At 32.8% G+C, this 22,090-nt stretch overlaps 5 protein-coding genes across 5 annotated transcripts, besides 2 other annotated features; 2 read left to right on the top strand and 3 right to left on the bottom strand.

The window, feature by feature from the left end:
* Window positions 1-8,891: 8,891 nt before the first annotated feature.
* TVAGG3_0219880 (His-Me finger endonucleases family) lies at window positions 8,892-9,596 on the bottom strand (the record flags this gene model as incomplete). Its single annotated transcript, XM_051226929.1, has 1 exon — window positions 8,892-9,596. The coding sequence occupies one exon, from the start codon at window positions 9,594-9,596 to the stop codon at window positions 8,892-8,894; it is 705 nt and encodes a 234-aa protein (XP_051111915.1).
* A 622-nt stretch (window positions 9,597-10,218) lies between these two features.
* Window positions 10,219-11,736: a mobile genetic element.
* A 1,376-nt stretch (window positions 11,737-13,112) lies between these two features.
* Window positions 13,113-13,349, top strand: TVAGG3_0219860 (uncharacterized protein; the record flags this gene model as incomplete). Its single annotated transcript, XM_051226928.1, has 1 exon — window positions 13,113-13,349. One exon carries the CDS (start codon window positions 13,113-13,115, stop codon window positions 13,347-13,349), a length of 237 nt encoding a protein of 78 aa, XP_051111914.1.
* Window positions 13,350-14,001: 652 nt separating this feature from the next.
* Window positions 14,002-14,226, bottom strand: TVAGG3_0219850 (hydroxyacid-oxoacid transhydrogenase protein; the record flags this gene model as incomplete). Its single annotated transcript, XM_001301359.1, has 1 exon — window positions 14,002-14,226. One exon carries the CDS (start codon window positions 14,224-14,226, stop codon window positions 14,002-14,004), a length of 225 nt encoding a protein of 74 aa, XP_001301360.1.
* A 2,612-nt stretch (window positions 14,227-16,838) lies between these two features.
* Window positions 16,839-18,554, top strand: TVAGG3_0219840 (HSP70-HSP90 organizing protein 1-related family; the record flags this gene model as incomplete). Its single annotated transcript, XM_001301360.1, has 1 exon — window positions 16,849-18,531. One exon carries the CDS (start codon window positions 16,849-16,851, stop codon window positions 18,529-18,531), a length of 1,683 nt encoding a protein of 560 aa, XP_001301361.1.
* A 668-nt stretch (window positions 18,555-19,222) lies between these two features.
* Window positions 19,223-19,321: a mobile genetic element.
* Window positions 19,322-19,824: 503 nt separating this feature from the next.
* On the bottom strand, window positions 19,825-20,691 carry TVAGG3_0219820 (uncharacterized protein; the record flags this gene model as incomplete). The annotated part of the gene is made up of 1 exon (XM_001301361.1): window positions 19,888-20,691. The coding sequence occupies one exon, from the start codon at window positions 20,689-20,691 to the stop codon at window positions 19,888-19,890; it is 804 nt and encodes a 267-aa protein (XP_001301362.1).
* Window positions 20,692-22,090: the final 1,399 nt, after the last annotated feature.

Genomic DNA, 22,090 nt, shown 5'->3' with positions numbered 1-22,090 from the left:
ATGACCTCTTCGTATATGTTTTGTCATGACCTCATCGTATATGTTTTGTCATGATTTCTTCGTTTATGTTTTGTCAAAACTTCTTCGTATATGTTTTGTCATGACCTCTTCGTAATGAGTGTAAATGATTTCATATGATTGTTTCCCTCGAAAAACCGAGAGAAGAGATTCCATATGAAAATCGCAAGAATTTGGCTCCTGGTTTGAAATATTATTATGTTCATAGATTTCATCGTAATGAGTGTAAATGATTTCATATAATTGCTTACCTCGGAAAACCGAGAGAAGAGATTCCATATGAAAATCGCAAGAATTTGGCTCCTGGTTTGAAATATTATTATGTTCATAGATTTCATCGTATATGTTTTGTCAAACATGAGCGTATATGTTTTGTCATGATTTCATCGTACATGTTTTGTCATGATTTCATCGTATATGCTTTGTCATGATGATTTCATCGAAACTAAACGTATATGTTTTGTCATGATTTCATCGTACATGTTTTGTCATGATTTCATCGTATATATTTTGTCAAGATTTCATCGTAATGAGTGTAAATGAACCAAAAATAATGTTTACGTTCATGTTTGACAACACAGCAGGGGAAGGCAGTTATGAATTATTTTTGAAGAACTGAAGGTGTCACTATGTCACTCAGTGTCACTCGGTTATTTAACTTCTCTGAAAAAATGAGACAACATGACATTTTGACAACATCACTGGAAATATATGTTATTGTTAATGTTTTCATTAATGATTTCAGGTTATTCAATAATTATTTATTTTTGAAGAACTGAAGGTGTCACTATGTCACTCAGTGTCACTCGGTTATTTAACTTCTCTGAAAAAATGAGACAACATGACATTTTGACAACATCACTGGAAATATATGTTATTGTTAATGTTTTCATTAATGATTTCAGGTTATTCAATAATTATTTATTTTTGAAGAACTGAAGGTGTCACTATGTCACTCAGTGTCACTCGGTTATTTAACTTCTCTGAAAAAATGAGACAACATGACATTTTGACAACACAGCAGGGGAAGGCATTTATGAATTATTTTTGAAGAACTGAAGGGGTCACCAGGTCACCAGGTCACCAGGTAATTTAACTTCTCTGAAAAAATGAGACAACATGACATTTTGACAACACAGGAGGAAGGCAGTTATGAATTATTTTTGAAGAACTGAAGGTGTCACTATGTCACTCAGTGTCACTCGGTTATTTAACTTCTCTGAAAAAATGAGACAACATGACATTTTGACAACAACACAGGAAATAAATGTTTACGTAAATGTTTTGTCAAGACTTCTTCGTATATGTTTTGTCATGACCTCTTCGTATATGTTTTGTCATGATTTCTTCATCGTAATGAGTGTAAATGATCCAAAAATAATGTTTAGGTGAAGAGGTGAGATCTCACCTCTTTTCTCACCTCTTTTCTCACCTCATTGAATTTTCATGATTTCTTCATCGTAATGAGCGTAAATGTTTTGTCATGATTTCTTCATCGTAATGAGCGTATATGTTTTGTCATGATTTCTTCATCGTAATGAGCGTAAATGTTTTGTCATGATTTCTTCATCGTAATGAGCGTATATGTTTTGTCATGATTTCATCGTATATGTTTTGTCATGATTTCTTCGTATATGTTTTGTCATGACTTCTTCATCGTATATGCTTTGTCAAACATGAACGTATATGCTTTGTCATGATTTCATCGTACATGTTTTGTCAAGACTTCTTCATCGTAATGAGCGTAAATCAGACAAAAATATATTTTAGGTGAAGAGGTGAGATCTCACCTCTTTTCTCACCTCTTTTCTCACCTCATGAATTTTCATGATTTCTTCATCGTATATGCTTTGTCAAACATGAACGTATATGCTTTGTCAAACATGAACGTATATGTTTTGTCAAGACTTCTTCATCGTAATGAGTGTAAATGATTTGTCATGATTTCATCGTACATGTTTTGTCGAAACTTCATCGTATATGCTTTGTCATGACTTCTTCATCGTAATGAGCGTAAATGATCCAAAAATAATGTTTATGTTAGAATGTTAGATCTCACCTCTTTTCTCACCTCTTTTCTCACCTCATTGAATTTTCATGATTTCTTCATCGTATATGCTTTGTCAAACATGAACGTAAATGTTTTGTCAAACATGAACGTAAATGTTTTGTCGAACCTTCACTTTTTTGACGAAGTGCAAATCTTCACTTCGTGTCAAAACTTCTTCGTAAATGTTTTGTCATGATTTCTTCGTAAATGTTTTGTCATGACTTCTTCATCGTATATGCTTTGTCAAACATGAGCGTATATGTTTTGTCATGATTTCTTCATCGTAATGAGCGTAAATGTTTTGTCAAACATGAACGTAAATGTTTTGTCAAGACTTCTTCATCGTAATGAGCGTAAATGACCCAAAATATATTTTAGGTGAAGAGGTGAGATCTCACCTCTTTTCTCACCTCTTTTCTCACCTCTTTTCTCACCTCTTTTCTCACCTCATGAATTTTCATGACTTCTTCATCGTACATGTTTTGTCAAGACTTCTTCATCGGAATGAGCGTAAATGTTTTGTCATGACCTCATCGTATATGTTTTGTCAAGACTTCTTCATCGTAATGAGTGTAAATGTTTTGTCAAGACTTCTTCATCGTAATGAGTGTAAATGTTTTGTCAAGACTTCTTCATCGGAATGAGCGTATATGTTTTGTCAAACATGAACGTAAATGTTTTGTCATGACTTCTTCATCGTAATGAGCGTAAATGATCCAAAAATAATGTTTAGGGTAGATGGTTAGATCTAACCTCATTTCTACCCTCATTTCTACCCTCATGAATTTTCATGATTTCTTCATCGTAATGAGCGTATATGCTTTGTCATGATTTCATCGTAAATGATTTGTCAAACATGAACGTAAATGATTTGTCAAAACTTCATCGTATATGCTTTGTCAAGACTTCTTCATCGTAATGAGCGTAAATGTTTTGTCATGATTTCTTCATCGTAAATGATTTGTCGAAACTTCTTCATCGTAATGAGTGTAAATGTTTTGTCAAACATGAACGTAAATGTTTTGTCATGACTTCTTCATCGTATATGTTTTGTCAAACATGAGCGTAAATGTTTTGTCATGATTTCTTCATCGTAAATGATTTGTCGAAACTTCTTCATCGTAATGAGTGTAAATGTTTTGTCAAACTTGAACGTAAATGTTTTGTCATGACTTCTTCATCGTAATGAGCGTAAATGACCCAAAAATAATGTTTATGTTAGAATGTTAGATCTAACACCTTTTCTAACATGTTTTCTATCATGGAGGATTTCATTAGATATGCACATTCTTCCTTCATTTCATTCTATACACAATTTACATCATAGACGATTTAATAGATATAATACTTTACTGTTTCATTAGATATACACATTCTTCCTTCATTTCATTCTATACACAATTTACATCATAGACGATTTAATAGATATAATACTTTACTGTTTCATTAGATATACACATTCTTCCTCCATTTCATTCTATACATAATTTACATCATAGACGATTTAATAGATATAATACTTTACTGTTTCATTAGATATACACATTATTTGGTGAAAGTATCCTAAAAATATTTGATGGACTTTAACTAAAATAATGTTTAGGGAAGAATGTGCATATCTAATGAAATCCTCCATGATAGAAAACATGTTAGAAAAGGTGTTAGATCTAACATTCTAACATAAACATTATTTTTGGGTCATTTACGCTCATTACGATGAAGAAGTCATGACAAAACATTTACGTTCAAGTTTGACAAAACATTTACACTCATTACGATGAAGAAGTTTCGACAAATCATTTACGATGAAGAAATCATGACAAAACATTTACGCTCATGTTTGACAAAACATATACGATGAAGAAGTCATGACAAAACATTTACGTTCATGTTTGACAAAACATTTACACTCATTACGATGAAGAAGTTTCGACAAATCATTTACGATGAAGAAATCATGACAAAACATTTACGCTCATTACGATGAAGAAGTCTTGACAAAGCATATACGATGAAGTTTTGACAAATCATTTACGTTCATGTTTGACAAATCATTTACGATGAAATCATGACAAAGCATATACGCTCATTATGATGAAGAAATCATGAAAATTCATGAGGGTAGAAATGAGGGTAGAAATGAGGTTAGATCTAACCATCTACCCTAAACATTATTTTTGGATCATTTACGCTCATTACGATGAAAAAGTCTTGACAAAACATTTACACTCATTACGATGAAGAAGTCATGACAAAACATTTACGTTCATGTTTGACAAAACATATACGCTCATTCCGATGAAGAAGTCTTGACAAAACATTTACACTCATTACGATGAAGAAGTCTTGACAAAACATTTACACTCATTACGATGAAGAAGTCTTGACAAAACATATACGATGAGGTCATGACAAAACATTTACGCTCATTCCGATGAAGAAGTCTTGACAAAACATGTACGATGAAGAAGTCATGAAAATTCATGAGGTGAGAAAAGAGGTGAGAAAAGAGGTGAGATCTCACCTCTTCACCTAAAATATATTTTGGGTCATTTACGCTCATTACGATGAAGAAGTCTTGACAAAACATTTACGTTCATGTTTGACAAAACATTTACGCTCATTACGATGAAGAAATCATGACAAAACATATACGCTCATGTTTGACAAAGCATATACGATGAAGAAGTCATGACAAAACATTTACGAAGAAATCATGACAAAACATTTACGAAGAAGTTTTGACACGAAGTGAAGATTTGCACTTCGTCAAAAAAGTGAAGGTTCGACAAAACATTTACGTTCATGTTTGACAAAGCATATACGATGAAGAAATCATGAAAATTCAATGAGGTGAGAAAAGAGGTGAGAAAAGAGGTGAGATCTAACATTCTAACATAAACATTATTTTTGGATCATTTACGCTCATTACGATGAAGAAGTCATGACAAAGCATATACGATGAAGTTTCGACAAAACATGTACGATGAAATCATGACAAATCATTTACACTCATTACGATGAAGAAGTCTTGACAAAACATATACGTTCATGTTTGACAAAGCATATACGTTCATGTTTGACAAAGCATATACGATGAAGAAATCATGAAAATTCATGAGGTGAGAAAAGAGGTGAGAAAAGAGGTGAGATCTCACCTCTTCACCTAAAATATATTTTTGTCTGATTTACGCTCATTACGATGAAGAAGTCTTGACAAAACATGTACGATGAAATCATGACAAAGCATATACGTTCATGTTTGACAAAGCATATACGATGAAGAAGTCATGACAAAACATATACGAAGAAATCATGACAAAACATATACGATGAAATCATGACAAAACATATACGCTCATTACGATGAAGAAATCATGACAAAACATTTACGCTCATTACGATGAAGAAATCATGACAAAACATATACGCTCATTACGATGAAGAAATCATGACAAAACATTTACGCTCATTACGATGAAGAAATCATGAAAATTCAATGAGGTGAGAAAAGAGGTGAGAAAAGAGGTGAGATCTCACCTCTTCACCTAAACATTATTTTTGGATCATTTACACTCATTACGATGAAGAAATCATGACAAAACATATACGAAGAGGTCATGACAAAACATATACGAAGAAGTCTTGACAAAACATTTACGTAAACATTTATTTCCTGTGTTGTTGTCAAAATGTCATGTTGTCTCATTTTTTCAGAGAAGTTAAATAACCGAGTGACACTGAGTGACATAGTGACACCTTCAGTTCTTCAAAAATAATTCATAACTGCCTTCCTCCTGTGTTGTCAAAATGTCATGTTGTCTCATTTTTTCAGAGAAGTTAAATTACCTGGTGACCTGGTGACCTGGTGACCCCTTCAGTTCTTCAAAAATAATTCATAAATGCCTTCCCCTGCTGTGTTGTCAAAATGTCATGTTGTCTCATTTTTTCAGAGAAGTTAAATAACCGAGTGACACTGAGTGACATAGTGACACCTTCAGTTCTTCAAAAATAAATAATTATTGAATAACCTGAAATCATTAATGAAAACATTAACAATAACATATATTTCCAGTGATGTTGTCAAAATGTCATGTTGTCTCATTTTTTCAGAGAAGTTAAATAACCGAGTGACACATGGTGACGTAGTGACACCTTCAGTTCTTCAAAAATAAATAATTATTGAATAACCTGAAATCATTAATGAAAACATTAACAATAACATATATTTCCAGTGATGTTGTCAAAATGTCATGTTGTCTCATTTTTTCAGAGAAGTTAAATAACCGAGTGACACTGAGTGACATAGTGACACCTTCAGTTCTTCAAAAATAAATAATTATTGAATAACCTGAAATCATTAATGAAAACATTAACAATAACATATATTTCCAGTGATGTTGTCAAAATGTCATGTTGTCTCATTTTTTCAGAGAAGTTAAATAACCGAGTGACACATGGTGACATAGTGACACCTTCAGTTCTTCAAAAATAAATAATTATTGAATAACCTGAAATCATTAATGAAAACATTAACAATAACATATATTTCCAGTGATGTTGTCAAAATGTCATGTTGTCTCATTTTTTCAGAGAAGTTAAATAACCGAGTGACACTGAGTGACATAGTGACACCTTCAGTTCTTCAAAAATAATTCATAACTGCCTTCCTCCTGTGTTGTCAAAATGTCATGTTGTCTCATTTTTTCAGAGAAGTTAAATTACCTGGTGACCTGGTGACCTGGTGACCCCTTCAGTTCTTCAAAAATAATTCATAAATGCCTTCCCTGCTGTGTTGTCAAAATGTCATGTTGTCTCATTTTTTCAGAGAAGTTAAATAACCGAGTGACACTGAGTGACATAGTGACACCTTCAGTTCTTCAAAAATAAATAATTATTGAATAACCTGAAATCATTAATGAAAACATTAACAATAACATATATTTCCAGTGATGTTGTCAAAATGTCATGTTGTCTCATTTTTTCAGAGAAGTTAAATAACCGAGTGACACTGAGTGACATAGTGACACCTTCAGTTCTTCAAAATAAATAATTATTGAATAACCTGAAATCATTAATGAAAACATTAACAATAACATATATTTCCAGTGATGTTGTCAAAATGTCATGTTGTCTCATTTTTTCAGAGAAGTTAAATAACCGAGTGACACTGAGTGACATAGTGACACCTTCAGTTCTTCAAAAATAAATAATTATTGAATAACCTGAAATCATTAATGAAAACATTAACAATAACATATATTTCCAGTGATGTTGTCAAAATGTCATGTTGTCTCATTTTTTCAGAGAAGTTAAATAACCGAGTGACACTGAGTGACATAGTGACACCTTCAGTTCTTCAAAATAAATAATTATTGAATAACCTGAAATCATTAATGAAAACATTAACAATAACATATATTTCCAGTGATGTTGTCAAAATGTCATGTTGTCTCATTTTTTCAGAGAAGTTAAATAACCGAGTGACACTGAGTGACATAGTGACACCTTCAGTTCTTCAAAAATAATTCATAACTGCCTTCCTCCTGTGTTGTCAAAATGTCATGTTGTCTCATTTTTTCAGAGAAGTTAAATTACCTGGTGACCTGGTGACCTGGTGACCCCTTCAGTTCTTCAAAAATAATTCATAAATGCCTTCCCCTGCTGTGTTGTCAAAATGTCATGTTGTCTCATTTTTTCAGAGAAGTTAAATAACCGAGTGACACTGAGTGACATAGTGACACCTTCAGTTCTTCAAAAATAATTCATAACTGCCTTCCCCTGCTGTGTTGTCAAACATGAACGTAAACATTATTTTTGGTTCATTTACACTCATTACGATGAAATCTTGACAAAATATATACGATGAAATCATGACAAAACATGTACGATGAAATCATGACAAAACATATACGTTTAGTTTCGATGAAATCATCATGACAAAGCATATACGATGAAATCATGACAAAACATGTACGATGAAATCATGACAAAACATATACGCTCATGTTTGACAAAACATATACGATGAAATCTATGAACATAATAATATTTCAAACCAGGAGCCAAATTCTTGCGATTTTCATATGGAATCTCTTCTCTCGGTTTTCCGAGGTAAGCAATTATATGAAATCATTTACACTCATTACGATGAAATCTATGAACATAATAATATTTCAAACCAGGAGCCAAATTCTTGCGATTTTCATATGGAATCTCTTCTCTCGGTTTTTCGAGGGAAACAATCATATGAAATCATTTACACTCATTACGATGAAGTCATGACAAAACATATACGAAGAAGTTTTGACAAAACATAAACGAAGAAATCATGACAAAACATATACGATGAGGTCATGACAAAACATATACGAAGAGGTCATGACAAAACATATACGATGAAATCATGACAAAACATATACGCTCATTACGATGAAGAAATCATGAAAATTCATGAGGTGAGAAAAGAGGTGAGATCTCACCTCTTCACCTAAAATATATTTTTGTCTGATTTACGCTCATTACGATGAAGTCATGACAAAACATATACGAAGAAATCTATGACAAAACATATACGAAGAGGTCATGACAAAACATATACGAAGAAATCTATGACAAAACATATACGAAGAGGTCATGACAAAACATATACGAAGAAGTTTTGACAAAACATAAACGAAGAAATCATGACAAAACATATACGAAGAGGTCATGACAAAACATATACGAAGAGGTCATGACAAAACATTTATGTTATACAGTAATGTTAGTCATGAATGTTTGTCCTACGTGTTGGCGTTAGTGTTGAAAAATAATGTTTGTCCTACATGAAGCCGTACAAGCGTTTGAATTTGTTTATGCATAAGATTACTCTCTTGTTTTCTGTATCTATCATAGAAACATAAGCAGCACCTGTTTTTGTAAAGTTTATATGAAGTTTTCGATAGTTAAGACCTGTATAATAATAGAATGCGTCCTCATTCTCAACATAGTAGTAGAACTCAAACGAATGCTTACCATAAGCTGTTATTTCAACAGCTTCGTCAGATATTTCATCAACGAACTCATAAACTATATCGCCATACTTGCTTTTATTTCTATTGTTTTCAGATTTAGAACACCAACGAAGGTTTGAGATTCTGTTGTCCGTTCTATCATGATTTATATGGTCTATTTCTTTCAAATTGTTTGGATTTTCAATCCACTGTTCTGCAATAATTCTATGTTTTAAATGTGTTTTGTTGTTTAAACTAAGCTCAATATAACCATGATTATTTAAGCATTCACTCTTAATATGTTTGTTTTTCTTTCGACGAATAGTAAAAGGATATGTCGTACAAATCTCATAATCTTCATGATTTCTCAATGTTTCCCATTGAGTTTGTTCCCCACTAACGTTCTCATTGACGTCCTCAATATCTTCTTCCTCACTGAACTCGTCAATATTTTCACTAGCTCCTTCTGTAATGTTTTCATCGGCATTGTCATTGACTTCTTCTGTAATGTTAGATGTTGTTGTTTCGCTCATGTTCTTTCACTAATGTTAAAAAGTTATGTTGTACGAATTTTGAACAGAATTTAGAGCAGTTATGAAACAATGAAGTATTTTTACGCTATTGAAAGGAACTATGAGAGTGAAGTACATGACAGCAATGACAAAAGGAACTAATATCAAACCTAATGAAATCGCTCACGAGGACATAGAGCTTAACAAGTATTTTGTGGAGTATCTTATAAGTGAAGAGTATGTAAGACCTTACTTCATGTTTGACAGCATGAATGAGGATGTTATTTCATGGTTAAAGAATATAAGCAATGTTTTCGGTAAGTACGTCATAGATGACAAAGGTCTTGTTGTATTTTATGAGACAGCAATACGAACACAGGAACTAATGGATATTATGCATTCAACAGCAAAGAAAGGATTTAGTACTATTGGCATGAATGAACATTGCAGGAATGACATATACAACCTATGCTCACGAAAGCCTTACACAAAAGCAATACAAATGATAGAACATAAGTGTCTAAGGTCAGCAAATGAAATCATTACTGTCAGTGGTTATGAAAGAACTGTTAGCAAAGATGAGTGGAAACAGCTATTCATATTAAGGAAGGACGTTGCTGAACTAGTTAAACCTGTTGCACAAACATTGTTTCAGATAAGACCAGCAATGACTAAGAACCCTTTGACCTTAGTCAATGAGACCATAGAGGTTGAAGATAATGACATGAAAGAACTAGGAATGAATGAGAGAAGTTGTGAAGGATGTTTGAGTCAAAACACATGGTTCTTCAGAGCTGTTAAAAACTTAGTAAAGAACGACAGAAATATTTTATAGAGAAGTATTGCAAAGGATGTGTAAATGAATTGCTTGAAATAGAACTTAGAGACACTTTCACACTAAAGGACTTGAGAAGAAATAAGTACATGAGTGAAGAAGGTATTGACATAGCTAGTGTTATAAATGACTTAAGAAGATGTGTTGTTGTTATTGACGGAGCACGTATGACATATCTAGTGAAAGATTATGATGGAATACGAGACACAACAACACTTGTCAGTAGATAGCAAGGAATTCAATAAGCTCATGAAGAGTATTTATGTAGGACGTATTGAGGAGAAGGATGTGAACGCACTGATGATTTATGAAGCGGGTCAGAACAAGAACTATCTTATGAAGTCAGGCATGAGATTCTTTGACGAAAGAGATGACATTTACAGCTATTTCAGAGGATATGAGTATGAGGTACTGAATGAAGTAGATGAGAACGTTATTGAAGGATATTTGAAACATGTTCACGATGTCATATGTAATGAGGATGAAGAGCTTTATGAGTATGTTTTGAACTGGTTCGCCTACATCGTTCAAAATCCTTGTGGAAAGACTGGAACAGTACTTTTGTTAATAGGAAAGCAAGGAACTGGTAAGAATGTACTTAGTAATGTTCTATGCGAGCTCATTAGCAAGTACGCCAACAATAATATAACGGCAATAGAGAATGTGGTTGGTAGATTCAATGCTGCTATTGAGAACATGAAGCTCATCGTATGCAATGAACTAAGCTCATGCGATACGTCTAAGGTCATGAACCACGACGCACTAAAGTCAATAGTAACAGAGACTCAGTTGGACTTAAATCAGAAGTGTCAGCCAGTAAGAAAGATAGAGAATGTTTGTAATATCATCATGATATCTAACAACTTCAACTCAGTAAAGATTGACAAAGACGACAGAAGATTTGTTGTCATTGACGTAAGCAGCAGATACAAAGGAAATTACGAATATTTCTCAAATCTCATTGAAAGCTTTAATGAAGAGTTTTATTCAAACTTACTGACGTACTTCATGAAGAAAGATTTAAGTGAATTTGATGTAAGGAAGATACCATTCACCAGGGCTAAACAAGAACTCATCGAAATGAACAAAACACCTTACCAAATGTTTTACGAGGAGTTCTATGAAAAGTTTGTATCCGGATGGAATTGTACAGAGTGCTACAGAAGATATAAAGAATTTGCGAAGGAGAATGAATTCTTTGCATGTAGTTCAAATGTATTTGGTGGCAAGATGAGAGAATTTGTGAAGAGAAGTAGAAAGCGAGACGGTTCTGCAAGAAGTTATATTTACGAAGCAAGTATGATATTAGAAGGTCGTGGAAAGAAAGAAACAGTGAATTATGAGGAAGTGCTTGAAAAATTCATGGAGTACATGGGAAGCAATATAACATACAACAAAGACATATACAGTGAGTTTAAGTACTACTGTGAACAGCATGAGATTGAAGTAATGAGTAAAGGAGACTTTGAAACGCTTATGAAAGACAGTAAGGAGGTCGTTCATGAGAACAGTGTTGAAATAGTTCATGAGAACAGTGAGGAGGTCATACATGAATGCAATGATGAAATAGTTCATGAGAACAGTGAGGAGGTCATACATGAATGCAATGATGAAATAGTTCATGAGAACAGTGAGGAGGTCATACATGAGAACAGTGTTGAAATAGTTCATGATGTCGTTCGTGAAGAAGCCATTGCAACAAAGAATGATATAAAGGATTTCATAGAACTTAACAAGGAGGAGTTTAAAGAAGGCTATGAAGTGAAAAGATGTGAAGAAGATTTCTTGGCGTATTTGAAGAAAAAGAGACTAAAGCCAATGGCTCAAAATAAGTTTCAATCGATGTTTGAAAAGAAACGTTTGAGCTATGGTGGTGTAAGAAGCACATATTACTTTGTTAAGAAGTGAGGACATTTATTTTTGTCGTTAGTGTTGGAGTTTGTGTTTGTTGTTAGTGTTTGTCATTTTGTGCTGAGGTTAGTACTTGTCGTTAGTGTTGGAGTTTGTGTTGGAGTTTGTGTTTGTTGTTAGTGTTTGTCATTTGTGCTGAAGTTAGTACTTGTCGTTAGTGTTGGAGTTTGTGTTTGTCATTTGTGCTGAAGTTTGTGTTGGAGTTTGTGTTTGTCATTTGTGCTGAAGTTTGTGTTGGAGTTTGTGTTTGTTGTTAGTGAGAGAATAAATTAAATCATGAACTTTGCCATGGTCTCTGTCCCTAGTAGTTTTCATTAAGTTCTGGAAATAATGAAAGTCATAAACTTTGCCATGGTCTCTGTCCCTAGTAGTTTTCATTATCTCACAGAGTTAATGAAAGTCATACTTTCTATCAGATGAAGCATGCAGATGAACATAATGAAGGTTAGTGAGTTTGCCACGAGTTATGAATAAAATATTGGCATATTAGATGAGATAGCTGATGAAACAGATGAAGATAAATTAAATCTTGGACTTTGCCACACTCTGTCCCTAGTTCCTCAAAATCCTTGACAACGTTGCTTAGAAATTTTGGTTCAAAACCTCATCTGATTTTAATCTGTTATGCTACCTGTTAAGTTTCGTGAGATTATAAATGTCATGGAGTTATATAGAAAGGAGGGACAGCTAGGGACACTGGAAGTACTTGTAAGGCTATCTGTTAAGATTGCATGAAATACTAAAAAGTCATGAAATCCATTATCGCTGTGCTAGCTTCACCTTAGAGTAAAATGACAAATAAAGTCACTGAAGCAATGAAACAAAAGTTTTTGGTAGAATACATTAAATCAGGAACTATTCCAGAAGGTTTTTACATTCATACTATGAAGGATGGTAGAGTTCAGTTTAGAAAGATAAAGCAACCATTAGATAAAGAAGGTATATTAAGGAAGATTAAACTTCATGAGGACAACATTGCTGAACTTAAGAAGAAGTTAGAAGAGTTGGAGAAAGGAAGAGAGTTATAAAGCAATGAATTCAACAGGGTGAAAAAAGAGGTGAGATCTCACCACTTCACCTAAATTTAAATGGATGTTTTCATACGTGTGGGAGTGGTGATATCATTAATTTTAAGTTTATTTTTAAAATTATTTTTAAGTTTATTTTTATATAAATGACGAAAACTATTGAGATAACAAACTACAACGGTCATGAGTTCAAGAATTTGTTCTTCGTTCCTCGTGAAAATACATTCTATCAGATACGAGGGAGAAAGGGTAAAGTTAGTTTGAGCGTTTATGAAGGAATGAAGAATGGAAAGTTTATACAAGCATACGATACAAACGGTAAACGTGTTTCATTAGCTTTGTCAAAACTTACTAACATTTATTTTGACAGTGACTTTGACTCTGACGATTGGAGCGACAGCAGCGATACTGAAGAATATGAACTATTGTGTGAAGCACAGCAATGGGAAGAGTTGCAATACTTTTGTAAGTGAGAACGTTTATTTTTACAGTAGTAAGGTGAAGTGGTTGGCGGCTTTATAAATATTTAAGGTTAAGTTGGTGTTTGTGTTTGTGTTGTAAAATATACGTTAACGGTTTTGTAAAGTGTCAAATTCACAAGTATTGGGTAAGGTGGAACGCAGTGCCACCGTACACATGATATGTATACTAACTATATTTGGTTCTGTGCGAATTCTGAAGCAACAATCAATCTCTCATGAAGTTCTAATGAAGCATCAGGTTGCAATAAACCAGTGCTAATGTCAACAAGTTCTTTCATGACAGAAAAGAAGAAATTGTCTGCCATTGGGCATTTATCGCCTGTAATAACTTGATCTGTGCAATGAATCATCGCATCGAACAAACCATTTCTGATTTGTCTCTGTGGTAATGTCATCGTGTATCTTGGATCAATGATTGAGAACTTCGGATATGTGATTTGAGCACCTCCGTAATTCTTTTCTTTCCTATCTTCTCTTGAGATAACAAATGTATTGTTCCATTCAGAACCAGTTGCTGGAAGAGTAATGATTGAACCAACTGGAATCGCCTTCTCAGGGAAAGCACCTTTTGAGATGATATCCCAAGCATCAACTGATGGATCAAGAGATGCAGCAGCTGAAATGAACTTGGTTGCATCAAGAACTGAGCCACCTCCAACGGCAAGGAGTAAGTCAGGTTTGTATTCACGAACAACTTTGATAATTTCCAAACACGTTTTGTATTCTGGGTTTGGCTGAATGCCTCCTTGCCATTTGACTTCGCATTCAAGATCGGCTAATGCTTTAACAACACTGAACGAGCACCATTCTTATCAATTGATCCGCCGCCAAATGTGCATAAAACGCGTGATTTTCTTGGGACGAAATCCTTGAGATGCTCTTGAACAGCATTAGCACCGAAAGCTAACTGAACATTATTAGTCCAAAGCCACTTCATCCTCTATTGCTGTATAAAAATGAAGTGTATTTTTTTAATTAACTATTTATCTCAAATTTTTGAGAGAAAAATATATTCCGGCCAATTGTTTAAAAATTACATTGCTTTTGATAATTCAAGATTATATAGCTTCGAGTTCTTATTGTTCAATAAATACATGATAAAAATTTTGAAACAAGTGAGTTGCGTCATAAAGTTTTGAATTTTTTCTGACATTTGTCCATATGAATTCACAGCTATTTTGCTAACCATTTAGATATTAGAATTACAATAAATTAATTATATGTCTCATTAAGACAGTGATTGTAGTTCAATTTCAATTTTTGAATCGAAATTCAGATATGATTATAAGGCGATCATTTATTTTTGATCAATATTATATATTGGTGTTTCAAATTAATGTTTAATACTATTTGCATGGATTTTCAAAAGTTATTTGTAACTTCAGTCATTTAAAATTTATTAATTTCATTAACCATATATAGGAGGATGAAGTTAATGTGGATCTTATTTTTATCATGATTAAGATAGAAAGAATAATAAAAATGAATTTTTAGTTATATTCAAAGTTTATTCATACATTTATTATATTTATCCATATCTAGTGATAATACTCATATACTCTGCCATAGAACCTGCATTATACCTTCCTCTAAGATATTCATGTTGAGCAGGACCCCCACTATTTTCAATTCTGCTAATTCTAGAGTCTGTTTTTTGAGAAGATGAACTGCTCTTCGATTGGGATGATCCTTGCTTAGAACTCATCTTTTAAAAATGAAATGAGTTCTATTTTTTGTCAAAAATTTTATTCCTAGTCAAAAATTTTGAATCAAATTGATTCACACTATAATGATTAAAATTTAAAATATTTGATCGATTGTTATTAAAACTATAACTTCAAGATAAAATTAATCTAATGAATTCCTCTTCAAAATTTTGAAATTTTGAGGGTATTCAATTTTTCTTTAAATTTCCTTTCTCCTTAATCATTCAATTTGATTTGCGATTGTTTTGTTCATCTTAATAAATACGGTGCTATTATCAATCTTTTAGCTTTTAGCTTTGAGCCTTTACTTTTTTTTTGAAATAAGAATTCATAATATTGGATTTATCTTGACGTTATAATTGTAACAACCATGGATCAAATATTTTTAACTTTAATCATTATAGTGTGAATCAATTTGATTCAAAATTTTTGACTAGGAATAAAATTTTTGACAAAAAATAGAACTCATTTCATTTTTAAAAGATGAGTTCTAAGCAAGGATCATCCCAATCGAAGAGCAGTTCATCTTCTCAAAGATCAAATATAACAACTAGAATTGAAAAGTCCGGTGGCCCTGGCCCATATAGATATCTTCAAGGAAGATATAAACATTCAAGGTCTATGGCTGACTATATGGAGTATATCTCAGCATTCAGCTAAATAAAATCAATGTATGAATAAACCCTAAATATTTCAAAAATCCATTTTTTTAAAAGTTTTATCGTCCTGTCTATCGCTCCAATATTTGAGAGGTTTACATCACAAGTAAGATATATGCACAAATTAGATACTCCAAAAATTCGAACTCATTATGTGGGTGCATCTCATAATCTTGTGCGGAACATTGTGTTGTAAAATTTCGAACTTTGGAAAGGTTTTTTTACAAAAAGGAAAGATGAAATTCCATAAAAATTTGACATATTTATTCGTTGTTGTTGTTCTATTCAGTTCTTATTTAGTTGGACTTCATCCTCTATTAAATAATATCATTGCACTTCAAATAATTTTGGCCATTTCATCCTTTCATCACATTAGAATGGTGTAATATACCATCACAACGTGAAAGAATCTAAAATTGAGCAATTTTAAAATAGATTTTGGAAGATGCCAATTTTGTGGATTGAAGATCAAAAAAAAAACTGGCAAAAATGACGTTGTAGATGAATCATGAGAAAAGTGACTCATTCAGAATCAATGAATGAGTTGTATGTTTATGAATGCTTGTTTTGAAAATTAATTAAAAGTTTTTCATCGTACTACGATAAAATTGAATGCGCGTTTCAGAATCGTTTTTGACATTTCCCAAAACCAATGGAAACATTAAATAAATATAAAGATTCAGGTGTTAAAAACATGAACAGTAGTAAATTTGAGGAAGCCATCACTGATTTCACAAAAGTTATTGATGGTCTTGAACCAAATAATGAGGAAGAAGCAATGTTGAAGATGACATGCTTGTCAAACAGATCAGGATGCTACCTTGCCGTTGCCAAACGTGAGGAAGCTTCAAAAGATGCCACAGAAATCATCAATATCTACCAAAAATTCCGACCAGAAGAAATACAGGCCAAAATGACAAACGAACAGATTAAACAGGACAAGCTGACATTCCTTCTTTCTCTCGCTTTTGTAAGGAGAGGTAATGTATTCGAATCACAGATCCAGTTACTTGAGGCATTGCAACAATATGCACAAGCTGTCACACTTGATTTTGAAGGAGCTGGACAGATGGGTATGAGAAGCATCCTTAATCGTCTTGGCGTACCTCAATTTGACCAAGACGACCCAGAACTCAAACCATTTTCGGAATTACTTGCATTACTCTTAGATCCGACATCACTGTTAACGGATCTCGTTGGTATTACCAAAGCAGCTAACGAATCCGTTATGGATGCTAACTTAATCAAAAAATTGAACTCGACCGGATGCTGCAGAATCCTTTACGCAGTTATACAGCTCTATTTAGGCGAAGAGATGCTCGTTCTTGCATCATTGGTCGCTATTAGAGCACTCGTTGAGCATGGTGTCGGTGATCTTTTCGCTCAAGCTTTAATTACTCGCGCAGTTGTACAAAACTGGGGCCAAAATGCACCAATTATGGGAGCAGTCTTAATGTTCTTACGTTTATTACCTCAACAACTACTTCCTTCCCTTAATGCAGTCGATTTCATTGGTCCAATACTAAAATCACTCGATTTAGAGCTTAAAGAAGACGAACAAGAAGCAGCATACTACTTACTCCTCCATCTTATGGAGAAAGAAGAACATTTCCTTAAGGTTGGCATAGAAGGAGGAATATCCAAAGCAATTTCGGCCAAAACCAAAGGATCTTTGATTTTCCTTTCGAAATCATGCCAGCTCCGCCAGAACGCACGCATGCTCGAAACAGAAAACGGCGGACCAGACTGGATTTTCGACGTAATTTCTAAAAACACCGATAATTTGACGGTTTTATCGGCCACATCAATCTTAATTACACATATGTTCATGGGAGCCGCAGATGACAAAGAACACAATCTCCCAACACCACCAGTAGAAGAGCTCAAGAAACGCGCAGAAAAAGCTTATTCTTTGATGTTTCCTGCTGCAACCAAATTTGCGAAAGAACCTGATTTGGTCAGTAACTTATTTGCAGCATTAGCAAGCTGTGCTGAGTTTGCAACTGACTACATTCATCAGAATAGAGCTATTCAAGCTGCTTCAGCCATATTGATGCTGAATGAGAAAGACGAAGGATGCGCGTTGAATATTATCTCTTTCTTGTACGCGTGTGTGACATCAGGATTAGTTGAAGATGTTAAACAAACAAGGTCTGCAATGCCAACTGTTATGAAAGCGCTCCAACAACATGCAAATAACTTATTGCTTGTTGAGAGAGCTGTTGCAATCGCTTGTGAAGTTGACAACCCGAAGAAATTGGAGCTTTTAAAGCCTGCTTTGGAACAAAATCCTTCTTCACCAATTTTGGCAAAATATTCTTCCTTACTTGTATAAAAATAATTCTTTAGTATAATACATCACAAATTCATTTTTAAAAAACAAGAATTACTAAGGTTAACAAAAAAATATGCGTTTTTAAAGGTGAATTTACGTCCATCTGACTATTATTCAAATTTCTGATAACTGGCAAGAATGGTAATTAAAAAAATTGAAGGTTGTGTTATATGGGTGTAAGTGTACCCTTAAAAAGCCATCGTTTGAGAGTAAAATTGAGTACTTTCTGACACAAAAACCTAACAATGTCAAGAACTTTGAAAAGGCCAGAAAATTTTTAGTGTCAGAAAGTTTACAAATGAATACTTTCTGACAAATGGAGTCGTTGAAAGTGCTCAAACTGTGGTTTTTTAATTTCTGCATTTTTTTTGTCGACCAACAAAAGAACTGCCGCCATTAGTTGTGAACAAATGTTTTTAAACTCATGAATATTGGGATTCATCCAACTTTTATAAATCGAACTAAAAAATTTACCATCAAAAATATTGAAAATTTTAAAATTGAATTGTTCTATAGCAAAATTATAGTGGATTTAAATTATGCCAATATATATTCTTCCACATAAAAACAAAATTTTTCCACAACTTGGGATATTCCCAATATCAGAGATTTTATGTTATTCTCACATTTCTGACAAAGCAAAAGGGTAATGAAATTTCAAATGCAAATTTGTAATATGCAGTGAATTTGACCAAGCATCACAACTGCATTACACTAGGACAGAGTTCTTCCGAGACATCTAATCAAATGAGAGACTTTGGAAAAACTCTGTCCTATTCTATTAATTACAGAATCCTCGGCCTTTTGGGAACCAGGAAAGAGTAGTAAGAATACTTTAAAGCAATATTCATTACGAAGTCTCTCATTCGATGAGAGACTTTGTAATGAATATTGCCCAGTTCCGATAACTTACATCCCTGACCCTCAAAGGTTCAGGGAATAGTGCTATAGTCCACGAAAGCAATAACGTATAACTAATATCGCCAGATGCACAATTACATAGCATAGATATACTACCCTAGCAGCTAGATTGCACATATATTGTGTTTCTGGCTTGCAGAAACCTCATGAAAGATCGATTGAAGATTTCCCGCTGAAATCACTTGCTGATGTGGATGAAACGCATATGATATAAGCTCAACCAACATAATCTTAATTATCATTATTATTCCTTGAATCAATCTCCATGGGGAACCCTGAGTTGAGTGACTTCTGAAATTAGATGCTTGAATAACTCCACAATTAGCTTTAATAGAGACCTAAAAGTTTGAAGCGTCGTAGCTGTGTATGTGTGCCTAATTGGTAAAAAAAAAAAAAAAAAAAAAAAATTAGTTTACTTGATTTGAACAATAGTTGTCAATCATATTTTTGATGCTTGATTAAAGGTACATGATCAGATTCAAGCTTATCTTTATTTTTGGATTTAAATATAGATTTAAAGAGCCTGAAACAATCTGAAAAAACACCTTGTATTGATCCATTTTCATTGAGTGTGATAGCTTCAAGTAATATTTTACCACTGCAATCATCATGAATGGGACCTGCATCTTTGCAAAATAAAACTTTGGAATCATCTGAATCCATCAAACGAATACCTAACAGATGAGATTTAGCAGAAGAAAAATATCCAATGAAGCTCTCAACATAAATGTTAAAAAAAAAACCAGATTTGACACCAAGAAGTTCAAAGGCTTCATCATATTGAAGATTATCACTGAAATGAGGTAATATGCTATAAAACGATGATGTCCAAAAATTTCCGCAATAATAATATTTGAAAGTTAAAAAAGGGTGAATGCTTACGGACTTTTTGGAGGTAAGAATTTGTACGACATCATCATAAGTTTTAATTGTTGGATCATTAATTTCTGCTTGAATGACCATGAAGAATAATTTTGGACCCAAAATATTATTTTGACGGACTATTGAAGCTTGAGGAATGATAACGATATGTCTGTGTTTATCCGGGTGACTATTGATTGCATATACAATCTTATTGGCTTCAACATTTATTTTAGAAAGATTATTCTTCTTAAAGAAATTCTGCTTTTTATCAAGGTATTCTATTATTTCTTTTCGAATGTCTTCGTTGAGTATCTTGCAACGATTCTTGACTGGATAAGCTTCTTCATCGAACTTGGGATTTTTAAAAACTTTCATTAAAATTTTGAAAAATTTAAAAAAGTTATCAAAAAAAAATTGAATGAGAAAAATCATTTCATGTGTTTAAAGTTTTAAAGATTATTTTGACACTTTATAATTATTCGCATCCTTAAGGCAGGTATGGTATTTTGGAAAAGTTGACAAAATTTAAAAACTAATTATGTGAAGGATGATTATTTTTTATTCAAATGTAAATTCTCGAAATTTGAATACAAACGCTTTTTTAAAAAGTGTTTGTATTAATTTCGAGAATCATAATTTTCGAAAATTGAAACGACGAGTTTCAATTTTCGAAAATTACAAGTCTCATCACACTTCCGAAATAGTCTGTGGTAATTTTTAGTCTCTACACTATTTCAATATAAGCTCCATTTTTAAACAGTTTTTAAAAATCGAGCATTGAAAAGTGTGATGAGACTTGCAAAATTTTAATCAACACAATTTTCTGAGGTTTACAAATTTGCAAAGAAACATAGGCTCAAAATCATTGTTGACAAAATTAGCAGTTTCTTTGCACTTTTTGAATTTCAATTTTCAATTGTAATTCAAATGTTGTGCAAGAAAACTGCATTGTCTTGCCTTCAATAATACAATTTTCAATTAAAAATTGAAAATTGTATATTGAATGCTAGTGAATTGAAAAACAGTTTCACTCATTCAATTTGCCTAATAATATGCTAATTTATCGGTTTAAAAGAGTTTATCGAGTATAGAAGAAAGTAGTTACAACTTTTAGAAAAAAAAATAAAAATAAAATAAAAAAAATAATATTGTGAAAATTAGTCTTATTATGGATTTCTTATATATTCTAAATTTGCTGCTTTGAATGAATCACAAAATTGAAAGAACAAAGCTTGTGTAATTCAAAATCAGAACTATATTAGTAATTGCTTTTACGAGCATCGCTAACCATACAAAAAACTCAACCTATTAAAAACCTCAATTAATGAGTCAAATTGTGAGCTTTACAAAATTTGCAACCCAAATTTTGCTGCACTCACAAATAGACACATGAATTTCAGATTATTAGCCAAATTGAAAAACTGATTCACTCAAAATTTTTTACTTTTTCAGTAAAAGTACTAAGGTAGTCACAAAATCTAAGTAGTGAGGCTCTCAAAAATTGAACCGTACTCCATACAAAATTTGTGTACCCTCACTACTTAGATTTTGTGGCCTTCAATTGAGAGGTTAGTTTTGATAGAGCACGTTATAAAATTAAAAGGGAAAAATAAATAAAATTTAAACATTTAATTATATATAATGTAAGGAGTGTAATTCCAAATTTTCTAAAAACTATTCAAATTTGAGCATTTTTTTGGAAATAGTAAATCTAATATGTACATCTAATAACAACATGATTCATCACCTTTTCAAGCTCTGCAGTCAATTTTTT

Source organism: Trichomonas vaginalis, chromosome IV, assembly GCF_026262505.1.
Source record: "Trichomonas vaginalis G3 chromosome IV, whole genome shotgun sequence".
Lineage (NCBI taxonomy): Eukaryota > Parabasalia > Trichomonadida > Trichomonadidae > Trichomonas > Trichomonas vaginalis.
This window is presented reverse-complemented; position numbering and strand designations above follow the sequence as displayed.